The 12098-nt window shown below is 46.4% G+C and overlaps 1 protein-coding gene across 2 annotated transcripts in view; it reads right to left on the bottom strand.

The window, feature by feature from the left end:
• Positions 1-8295: 8295 nt before the first annotated feature.
• Positions 8296-12098, bottom strand: part of Ep300 (E1A binding protein p300) — a 62991-nt gene continuing 59188 nt past the window's right edge. For both annotated transcript variants that reach the window (XM_028789850.1, XM_028789851.1), the window contains exons 30-31: positions 11763-12044; positions 8296-11588 (exon numbers count right to left, since the gene is read on the bottom strand). In XM_028789850.1, coding sequence (XP_028645683.1) covers positions 9393-11588; positions 11763-12044 — 2478 coding nt within the window. In that variant the 3' untranslated portion in view covers positions 8296-9392. The remainder of the gene's footprint in view (positions 11589-11762; positions 12045-12098) is intronic.

Here is a 12098-nt window from a genome sequence, read left to right as displayed (position 1 = left end):
CCCTCGCCGCTCTCCGAGAGTGTGCTCATTGGCTGTCGCGCCCGAGCTGCGGACCAATCACATTGCAGGAAATAGTAAGCCTGTTCCACGCTCGCCCGCGCCCCGCCTCCATTAAGGAGGGGCTGGGTAGCTCGGGCAATTATGGGAATTGTAGTTTTCTCCAGGGTGCACGAGAAGGGGCGTTGCCTTAGTAACACGGAAATCTTGAGGTACTCGCGTTGGTCCTAAGTCAAATTTTAAACCTTCTAAGCATCTAGGATGGACGCGTCCAGGTCCCAGATAAAACTTCGCACTCTCCCCAGGTAGGAAGTAAAGGTGCTCTTGTACTGGAATGCCTAGCAGAAATGCCTAATGCCTCTTTCAACTCAGACAGGAACAGGAATATTCTTAAACCCTATGTCCATCTGTTTGCTGAGGTTGGTGAGATGGTTTAGCAGGTAAAGGATCTTGCTGCATGAGCCTCTCTACCTGAGTTCAAATCCCCGAGCCCACGACATAAAGCTGGAAGGCGAAAACCTGCTCCACAAAGTTCTCCTGACCTCCTATGTCACGCACATAAAACAAACACACACATAAAACAAACACACAGAAGCTAAATAAATACATGCTTTTTTGTTTTGTTTTTTGTTTTTTTTTTGTTTTTTTTTTAAATAGCCTTGGACTGGAGAAATGGTTCAGTGGTTACTGGCCACTTTTCCAGAAGTACCAAGTTCGATTCCCAGCACCCACGTGACAACTCACCAACATCTATAAACTCAGAGTGGATCCAGCTTTATCTTCTGACAATGCCACACACTAACATGGTGCATATATATGCATTCAGCGAAACATCCAAATACATATATAAATTATAATGATATATGTTATAACCTTAAATCTAGGGGAGATGACTCAGCCAGTAAAGCGATTGCAGCCAGAACATGGAAACCTGAGTTTTGTCCCAAGTATATGATAGAGTATGCCTGTAATCCCAGCACTGGGTAAGCAGAAACAGGGGGATTCTCATGGCCTGCTGGCCAGCCAGCATAACTACAGTGGGTGGCAAGAGATTGAGGAAGACACCTGAAGTCCAGGTTTTTGCCAATGGAGTATACACATGGAATGAGTCCTCTGAACAAGTCCTTCCACATTCTGGGTTCTCTGGAATTGTGTGGTCTTACACACATCTGAAGTGCAGACAGGTCTGGATTAACTTACTTAAGTGCTCTCAGATCCCTGCTTCTTTGTGTTGCCTTTTTATTTTTATTTTATTTTATTTTTGGTTTTTTGAGACAGGGTTTCTCTGTGTAGTCCTGGCTGTCCTGGAACTCACTCTGTAGACCAGGCTGGCCTCGAACTCAGAAATCCGCCTGCCTCTGCCTCCCAAGTACTGGGATTAAAGGCATGCGCCACCACCGCCCAGCCACCTTTTTATTTTTAAATATTTATTTATTTACTTACTTATTTTATGCGTATTAAGAGTTTTGCTTGCACGTATGACTGTGCACCATATGCTGTGACCAGTGACAACAAAGACCAGAAGAGGGTGTGGGATATCGTGGAACTGGAGTTACAGGGTGGTTATGAGCGGCCGTGGAAGTACAGGGACTCGAACTTGGTCCTCTGAAAGAGCAACCAGAGAGCTTAAAAACAGTCCTCTCTCCAACTCACTGTTATTGTTTCTATTGTTTTGATTTTTTTCTCTTTTTGGTTTCTGAGACAGGTTCTCACTATATGGCTGGACTGGCCTTGAACTCAAAGATCCTCCTGCCTCTGCCTTCCAACTGAATGTTGGTATTAAAGTCAGGCATCGCCATTCCTGAGTTTGTTACTGTTTTTTTCCTTCGTCTTCTTTAAAGCCTTTGAGTCCAGTCTGTGCCGCCCTCATATTCCTCCGTGTGGAGCCATCACTGGAGTGTAGTTGATCTTCCAGGAGCCACACCTTAAAGAAAACTGACTCTTCCTCAAAGTCTGTCTACTGTCCTTGGTGGGTAGTTTAGGGGTAGGAACAAATGAACACTAGGATACATTTTCTCCCTTTGAACACAGTTTCTAAGTTATATAAGTTGGGGCTGATAAGATAGATGGCTCAGTGAGTCAGGACAATTGGCACTAAGCCTGAGGACCCGAGTCTGACCCCTAGTACCCACTGATGGAAGGAAACAATGACTCCAGACAGTTGTTCTTTGACATGTATCCTTGTTAGCATGTATAAGTGCAACCACAGCAGCCTGTATAAGACCTCGGGCCACTCGGCCCTGTTGTGCCCTGAAGACATCATTTAGCTCTAGATTTTTAAAATGTTTACCAACTTCTTGTCGACGGGTTCCTGAGGCCTGAGGGGCGTGGTTCTGTTTTGTCCTGTTTGAGGGTGAGCACGCTATTAACACTGACTCTCTGCAATGTGACTATTGGATTTCAGTGAGTTGGTTTTTGGTTTTGTTTTGTTTTGTTTGGCAGGAGAGGGTTTGGGGGTTTGAACTCATTATGTATCCCTGGCTGTCCTAGAAGTTTCTTTTGTTTTGAGACAGTGTCTCTCACTAGAGCTCACCAATTGATGAGACTCAGTGGCCAGCACAGCGTTGGGATAACAGGAGTATGCTGTAGTTAAGCACACAGCTTTTATAAGTCGTCAGATCCATCTCAGGTCCTTGTGTGTGCAGGAAAAGGGTTTTATTGACTAGGCTATCATCTCAGCCCTGAATGTTCACAAATGATTTCCTTTTTTCTGGTGATGGGGAGAGAATACAGGACCTCAGACATGCTAGGCAAGAATTCAACCTTTGAGTTACATTCTAAACCCTACAGGGGTGGCCATGCCATTCTCTTGTTTTAAATTCCTAGCAGCTGGGCCGGAGAGATGGCTCATCAGTAAACAGCATCCTGCAGAGGATCCAGGTTTGTTTCCCAGCACCCATGTTGGGCTGATCACTACCACCTGTGACTCCAATTCTAGACGCTCCAAACCCTCTGGAGTCTGCAGGCACCCACAATCATGGGCATGTGCACACACACACACACACACACACACACACCACCTATACATGTAATTTAACAACAACAACCCCCCCAAAAACCAACAATAACAACAAACAATAAAACTCCTAGGGTTGGAAAGATGGCTCAGAGTTCAATTCCTAACACCCACATGGTAGCCCATAACTATAATTTCAGTTCCACAGTCTTCTGGCACAGACACACATACACACAAAAAGTCCATAGATTAAAATAATCAATTTAAAAGTCAAATTAAGGGCTGGAGAGATGGCTCAGTGGTTAAGAGCACTGACTGCTCTTCCAGAGGTCCTGAGTTCAAATCCCAGCAACCACATGGTGGCTCACAACCATCCATAATGAGATTGGATGCCCTCTTCTGGTGTGTCCGAAGACACCGACAGTGTACTCATAAATAAAATAAATAAATAAATCTTTAAAAAAAAAAAAAAAAAGTAAAAAAAAAAAAAAAAAGTCAAATTAAACCAGGCAGTGGTGGTGCACTTCTTTAATCCCAGCACTCTGGAGGCAGAGGCAGGCATATCTCAGAGTTCAAGACAAGCCTGGTCTACAGACCAAGTTCCAGGACAGCCAAGGCTACATAGAGAAACCCTGTCTTGAAAGAAACAAACAAACAAACAAACAAACAAACAAAAAGTCAAAACAAAACCAAAAAAAGCCTCCTTTGGATTTCAAATAAATTCCTTAAGACTCAGTGACATGAAGCCGGGCGTTGGTGGCGCACGCCTTTAATCCCAGCACTTGGGAGGCAGAGACAGGCGGATTTCTGAGTTCGAGGCCAGCCTGGTCTACAGAGTGAGTTCCAGGACAGCCAGGGCTATACAGAGAAACCCTGTCTCGAAAAAAACCAAAAAAAAAAAAAAAAAAAAAAGACTCAGTGACATGGCCTGTGTTCTCTTTCCTGCCTTCACACTTTTGCTAGGTGCATCCTTCTGTTCTTGGACACCAAGTTGAAGCTGACCTTAAAGTGAGGACCGGAGGATGGTAATACAGTTTCCATAAGGCAAATGTCTTCTTGTATTAAAAAGCCGAGCTCACCCAGGGATTGGGATATATACACTTTAATCCAGCACTAGGAAGGCAGAGGCAGGAGGATGAACAGTTCAAGTTTACCCTCTGCTATATGAGATTCCACCACAAATATCATTCTCTGGCTGCTGTGTGTAGAACAAATTGAAGGTGAGTCAGGAGATGCAGCAGGTAGGCCAGGTAGAAACTTCCTGTAATAATGCAGTAGGTTCAACCAGGGCAGAGGCCACAGGTGATGATAGTGTGCACTGAGTAGGGGGGAGGAAGCTGGGAGTAAATGGAGAATTTTTTGAGACAGGATCTCATGTGTCTCAGGCTGTCTTTGAACTCACTATGTAAAGGGGATTACAGGCATTGAGGCAGGCCTTGCAGTACCTGGGCCCTTATCTCAAACACAGTGGAACTTCAGGAAGAATGAATGAATTGGGGTGGGAAACAGAGGAAACCGTGTAGCCTTGTGCTACAAAGCAACAAAAGGACATTACAATGAAAGGAAAAGCTGAAGCAGGACTGTAGGACCTTGCAACTCTTGCCTATAATCTCAGCACTCAGGAGACGGAGGGAGGAGATTGAGTTTGAAGTCAACCTGGGCTCCAGAGCGATTTCCAGGCTATACGGCTGCTCCAGTGTAAAATCTTGTTTATAAACAGAAAAGAAAGAAAAGGTGGCGGGGATGTGGATCTGGAGAGATAGCTCCATGGTTACAAATACTTGCTGCTCTTCTAGAGAACTCAGTCTTCATATCAGACAGCTCGCAACAGCCTGGAGCTCCATCTTCAGGGGTCTAACACTCTCATCTGGATATTGCAGACAAAAGCACGGGCAACACAAACACAGATGGCAAAAAATAACAAGATGGATATGGTGAGGCTTGCCTTTAATCCCAGCACCCAGGAGGCAGGCAGAGGGAGAGGGGCCGAGGGGCCGAGGAGCAGAGGGGCCGAGGGGCAGAGGGGCAGAGGGGCAGAGGGGCAGAGGGGCAGAGGGGCAGAGGGGCAGAGGGGCAGAGGGGCAGAGGGGCAGAGAAGAGGCAGAGAGGCAGAGAAGAGGCAGAGAGGCAGAGAGGGACAGAGAGGGACAAAGAGGGACACGCCATCATTGCCACTCAGAAGACTGTGGATGGCCCCTCTGGATAGCTGTGTCGTGACGGCTGTGGGGCTGTCCAGAACATCATCCCTGCATCCACTGGTGCTGCCAAGGCTGTGGGCAAGGTCATCCCAGAGCTGAACGGGAAGCTCACTGGCATGGCCTTCCATGGTGTTCCTACCTCCAATGTATCTCCTGTCGATCTGACATGCTGCCTGGAGAAACCTGCCAAGTATGATGACATCAAGAAGGTGGTGAAGTAGGCACCTGAGGGTCCACTGAAGGGCATCCTGGGCTACACTGAGGACCAAGTTGTCTCCTGTGACTTCAACAGTATCTCTCACTCCTCCACCTTTGATGCTGGGGCTGGCATTGCTCTCAATGACAACTTTGTAAAGCTCATTTCCTGGTATGACAATGAATTCGGATACAGCAACAGGGTCATGGACCTCATGGCCTACATGGCCTCCAAGGAGTAAGAAACCCTGGACGACCTACCCCAGCAAGGACACTGAGAGCAAGAGAGAGGCCCTCGGTTGCTGAGGAGTCCCTGTCCCCAACACTGAGCATCTCCCACACAATTTCCATCCCAGACCCCCATAACAACAGGAGGGGCTTAGGGAGCTCTCCCTACTCTCTTGAATACCACCAATAAAATTTCGCTGTACTCTGCTTCCCAAAAAAGCAAAAAACAAAAAATAAAAAAAACAAAAAAAACCCCAAAATTTAACAACCAACCAACCAACCAACCAACAACCAACCAACCAACCAACAACTCATTTCATCCTGCAGAGAAGTTACTTAAGGAGGGAGGTAAACAACAACAACAACAAAAGCTTCAGGAACTCCCTGAAACTGAGCAGATTCCCTAGGCTCCTCCCTGCCAGAGTAAGCAAAGAGAGCCTAGTTGCAAAGAAAACTCGGACAAGAAGAGCTGGCTGCAAGAGATTTAGACCAACTGAGACACCTGGAAAGGATATTCTCCAACCTGTTACGGTGCTTGCAGGCAGTGCAGTGTCTCCAGGTTCCCAGCTTTGTGTGCTGCATGTAAACCCATGCTGGGTGGGCTTTGGTGATACAGTTGTCTTTTGAGTCATTTCTGCTCCTGTAAGTAATCCCCTCCCATCCCCCCAAAAAAACTCCTTAGTTTACCAGGTTGGACTTTGTTAGTATCTTTACTTTGGACTGATGTTGGTTCCCTATTTCAAGCCAGGCTCTGATCAATCAGTATAACTTTTTGTCATCTGCATTGGCTAGGTGTTTGAGTTGGATCTAAGCATACTCCATAAGTGGATAAGTGTTTAACCTCCCTAGGAAAAGGTTTGTCACATAAGGAGCACCCACATGGTGACTCACAGCTTTCTGTAACTTCTACTCCAGGGCTCTTCAGTGATCAACAAACATTAGGATTAAAACAGAAGTTGAGATCACCAAAGAAAATAAGAAGGCTCACAGATGGATCTGAGATACAAGCTAACTAGATATGAGGAAGGCTTGAATTCCATTAAGAACCACAAAGCTCGCTGCATCAGACTCTGGTCAGCCATCATTACCATCTCCACCAAATAAGAAAGTGCAATGCGCAGTGCATGCTTCTAATCCCAACACTCAGAGGCAGAGACAGGTTGATCTCTGTGACTTAACAGGCATTCTTGGTCCACTAAGTTTCAGTTAAATCACTAGTCTCAAAAAAAAAAAAAAAATCACGGTCTGCGTTCTCTCTTGGCAGATCTCATACAGAGCCATGTGAGGGAGAAGAGTAATAGGAGGGACAAACCCAGGGCCTTAGCTTCCAAGGAAGCACTCTATACTTACTCAGCTACACCCCCAGCCCTGTTCATCTAGTGCATGTAGCCCAGTCCTACCCCTTCCCTCACAAGGGAGACATGAGGGCACAGCCAGCTAGCTCAAGGACAGGGAAACACGTTTGTATGTTTGTATCATTGGTCAGGCCTGCTCCGGAGACAGGTGCTGTGTCTGCTGGATGAGTTGATCTGATACAGGGTTGTTCGTAGTGAATGTTGAAATCCATCTTATATTAAGATAATGCGCTGGGCAGTGGTGGTGCACACCTTTAATCCCAGCACTTGGGAGGCAGAGGCAGGTGGACTTCTGAGTTCGAGGCCAGCCTGGTCTACAGAGTGAGTTCCAGGACAGCCAAAACTACACAGAGAAACCTGTCTCGAAAAACAAAAAACAAACAAACAAACAAAAAATAATGCTTTTCTATTTCAAGACTAAAATTCTATGAAGAACTAATTTGTGTCATTAGTGACAGAATGGCCACAATCCCAGCACCCAAGATAAAGGAGCAGGATTGCTACACGTGAGGTCAGGATTACATTTAATGCACCTGCATTAAAACAGAAAAACCTCTGAAGTCATCCATCCATGTGTCCGACGGCTGACTTGGTGACTCCTTACTTGCTGCTTGAATGAGTTGTCAGTAAAGAACTGACTCTGGCTAAGTTACAGTAATCCAATTTATTTTACTAGTTATTAAATAATAATTTTAATTATTTAATTAATTTATTCTTTACAGGATAGGAAGTCCTGAATCAAAGGAGAAAAAAGTTAGGGTGAGAGATAGAGTCTTTGTTGCTCCTGGTTGTTTGGGAACTAGATCAGGCTGGATGTGTCTGCCTCTGCCTCTTAAGTGCAGGGATTAAAGACGTGTGCCACCACAAACAGCTAATAGCTTTTCTGGGGGACAGGGATGTCTCAACTGTAACCAGGCTGGCTTGTTCTTGCAGTGATTTTCTCATGGGGCCTTCACATCTAGTAGCTAACAGCACTTTGACATTTGGCTGGTATAGATGACACTATCACCTGAACCTTGGAAATACTCATCAAAATGTAATAAACTATTATATGTACTTCCTCTTGCCCTAAATATTAGGCTTGTTAAGTAGCACATTTTTTCTATTGTGCCAAGATCCATTAAACTGGGTCGTCATGTACATAGGCTTCCTGTCCTCCAGTTTGCTACACAGTTGACAATGATTTTCAGCTTTTATCTTTCTGCTTCTACCTTGTAAGCACTGGGACTGCAGGTAGACGGTCACTGTGGCATTCCCATGACTAGTTGGGAGACTGACTTGCACATGTACTAGCACCATCTCCAGGCCCAGCCTTGTGTTTTCTAAGACAAAAGATGAGCCCTAAAGAAGTGACACAAAGCTCAGGTGTCTGTCTCACACAGTTTATTTAACAATAGGTAATAAGAAATCAAATTTAACAGTCTATACAGTGATCCAAAGTTCATATTTATAAGTAATCAATCTTAATTGCATGATTTACAACAGTTGAGGGTTTTTGCTTTCTATTTTCAAGTTTTACAGAAAGTGTACGTGTGTGGGGGCAGAATAAGGAAGAAAGCAAGTGAAGAAACCTCAGACATTTGCATGTTAAAATCACCCCACTGGAGTCATTTCTTACCCTCTTTTTTAAATTTTTTTCCTTTGTTAGATGTAAAAATAACAAAAAAAAATTCTCTCAAGAAACAGAAACCACAATATTATAATACATCAATTTGGCAGCTGCCCCTGTATATTATGAAAAAGTCATTTTTTTCTCTACATGTACAAATTATCTTAATACTTGAAGTTTTATCCTTAGACTTACAGAATAGAAAATTTTCTGGAGCACAAAAGTTGACTTGAGGGGTGGAAAGAGGAGGATTTTAATCTTTTTTAAAAGGTTTTTAAAAGAATGAACATCTTTGCACCCAGAGAAAAAAATTGGTATTTTAATATATTTATATATATTTATATATATATATATATATAGAATGTAATTTTACGTAACATTAACCCCTTTGTCCTCTGGTTTTAGAAATGTTCTTTTTTTTTTTTTAATTCTTTCATAAAGTGAGGAAAATAGGGAAAAATGTCAACCATCTGCACCAGTAAATAATAACTATTAATATTACATATTTTCATTAATTTAAAAAAAATAATAAAACCTATTGGAGGTGCAAGGCAGGAGCATATGGTTGGCTTCAGACCTCAGTCGCCTCCCAGTGCACACTTGAACCACACACACAAAGGGAAAAAAGGGCTGGGGTAACCAGCCATAACAAAAATATATTCTTTGTAATCTATTATCCCTCAGGTTCATCTGGCATGTTTGCTTTAAACCATAAGTGGCTACTGCACAGTTCTTACATGTTCCAAGGAAAATGGGTCTTTTAGGCTAAGAAAGATTCAAAAAAATTGTTTTCAGTACAAAAAGTCTTGTTAAGAGAAAATAATCTTTTGCTCCCAAAATACTACAAGGCGTCTCTAGTGTATGTCTAGTGTACTCTGTGAGAGGTTTGAATTCAAGTCTGCACTGTCGGTGCTCAGTCCCAGGTCCGTGGCACTTGCACCGTGGAGGTTCGCCATGGCTGGATTGCTAGCGAGCTGCGAGAGCATTGAATTCTGGTCTGGGCTGGCAAAATGCCCGTGTTCCATGGGGTTGGCAGCCTGGGCAGCCGCCAGTCCAGGATGTGGGGAACTGGTCTGTGGAGAAACATGGTGTGGAGAAGGCTGAGGCTGCATCCTCGGAGATGGGCTGGAATGGGGGGGCTGCGACTGTGGTCGAGGAGAAGGGACAGGTTGGGGAGAGCGCACTTGATTGGAGAGAGAATTAGGGATTTGCTGACCTTGTAGGTGTGGGGACTGTGCCTGATTTGGGAGCATATGCTGCTGTGGGCTCATAGGGTTGGGCTGAGCAGGAGACCCCATCTGTTGCTGAAGAAGTCGCTGCTGATAGGCCTGTAGACTGGCTCCTGCCTCAGCCCCCAGAGCCTGGGGAAGCTGACCCATTTGTCCCATATTTCCTTGCTGCATTTGCTGCATGTGATGTTGCATCCGCTGCTGCTGCTGCTGCTGCTGCTGTTGGGGTGGATAGCCAATTCCTTGGGGCTGCTGGAACTGGTTGTGGTTGGCCATTCCAGGGCCAATTCCTGGCCCTGTTCCCTGCTGTTGCATCATCTGACGTCTTAAGATGTCTCTGAACTGTGAAGGCATGGTACTGTGATTCATGTTCATTTGCTGAGCTTGGGGACTCATTCCTCCCATGGGTGGCTGGAGTTGCTGCTGAGGCTGCTGCTGGGGTAGGGCAGCTCTCTGGACACCTGCCTGCATAGGATTCATGTTCTGCAAGGCTGGATTGGAGTGGACACCTTGTTGACCAGGCATGGTAGGTGGCTGCAGCCCTGGCTGTCCCTGGGGCATGCCAGGCTGTCCAGGGAGAGGCTGTGGATTAGAGTTGGCATACTTGGCAGCCCGCTGCTTGATGAAGGCAGCCAACAGTTGGGGGTTGGCATGAAGGATACTAAGCACCTGTTGCTGCTGTAAGGGAGAACTGGGAGACCTGAGAGTCCGCAAAAGATTTTGTAAGGCTTGTTGAGACACAGTGCCTGGCTTGAGAGGGCTCACACCTACTTGGCCCAATCCTGGTTGTGGAGCCATATTCAAAGGCTGACCATGCTGGGCCACTGACATCATGGCTGGCCTTGGCATCCCTGACTGCATCTGCTGGGGCTGAGGCATTCCTCCTTGGGCCCAAGGTGGCTGCTGCTGCATACCCGTGGGACCCATTCCTGGATCCAAATGCCCACCAGGACCTCTGGCCATAGGAGGTGGGTTCATACCCATAGGGGCCATGGGTGCCATCTGGGGCATCTGGTGCTGAATTGGCCTTTGGAAAATTTGTACATGGGCCATCTGGCGCTGTGTCTCTGCTGCCCTCTGAATCTGCATTGCCATTTCTACTGCTGCAGGTGGAGGCCCTTGAAGGGGGGGCTGAGCAGTCTGAGGTGGGGTTGGTGGGGTCACTTGGCCTGCTGCCTTACCCTGGGACACAGGGCCAGCAGTTTGAGTCCTGGGTAAGTAGGGTGTCATGTTGTTGGGAGGAGTGGGCTGCGGTTGAGAGGTGGGTTGGGGCTGGGGTGTCTGTGGGGTGGGTGGCTGTTGGCCAGTCGGGGTAGTTGGAGTAGCAGGAGTTGGGGACGGCAGGCCCTGCTGCTGCCCCGCCACACCAGTCCGTTGCATACTGGCCATCCTCCTGCGGAGCATCTGAGCCTGTTGGAGCCGGTGCTGCAGCTGTTGCTGCCGGAGCTTTTGCTTGATGTTGAGGCAGAATGGCACCGGGCACTTGTTCTCCTGGCAGTGCTTGGCATGGTAGCAGCAAAGGGCAATAAGCTGTTTGCAAATGGGGCATCCACCATTGGTTTTCCGTTTGCAGCCTTTGGTGTGCTGCACAACCCTCTTCATCTTCTGGCAGGAAGGCAGGGAACAGTTGGCATTGCGGCACTGGCAGGCATGCACCAGAGACTGGATGCAGCGTTGGATGCTCAGGCGGCGAGAGTCTCCTGGGCTCTGTGTAGCTGCAGCTTGCTGGTTATTGCTCTCATCATCTAAGCCGAGGCCTAGTTTCTCCATTTTGTGGTCATGATTTTTAGTGTTATAACATGTGATACACAGGTCATAATCCTAAAGGGGAACAAACAGAAGATGCAGGTCAACTATGCAAGACTGAAATAAAAGCTCCCTTTATAAAAGCTCTCACTCCCACCAACAGGGCAGATGTTTGTAACCCATGTTTACATCACAACTCACACAATGGGGATCTTGGCCTGTCCTTTCCTTCCCACATGTAATACCTACCTCACACACAGTGCAATGCCAGCGTGTCTCCACGTGGTGCTTGCACTCATTGCAGGTGTAGACAAAGCGATCTTGACTCTGTGTATGCAGCTCCACCAGCATACACATGGTAGACCACTGGGCTCTTCGAAGCGAAGAGAATTCCAGGTGCTTATCCCTTGCAAGGGTGAGAAATGCATCTCTACCATCCATCAGGTCACAGGGGATGAGAGGGTCAGGATCAACAATGGGAGGCAGGGAGTTGGGAGCTGGACAAGCGATGAGGCGGATTACAAAGAAGACCTGCCAACAGACAAGCTCATTGTGACTCTGAAACTACAATGTACTATAATAGAT

This window comes from Grammomys surdaster, unplaced genomic scaffold (genome assembly GCF_004785775.1).
Source record: "Grammomys surdaster isolate TR1022 unplaced genomic scaffold, NIH_TR_1.0 125852, whole genome shotgun sequence".
Lineage (NCBI taxonomy): Eukaryota > Metazoa > Chordata > Mammalia > Rodentia > Muridae > Grammomys > Grammomys surdaster.
This window is presented reverse-complemented; position numbering and strand designations above follow the sequence as displayed.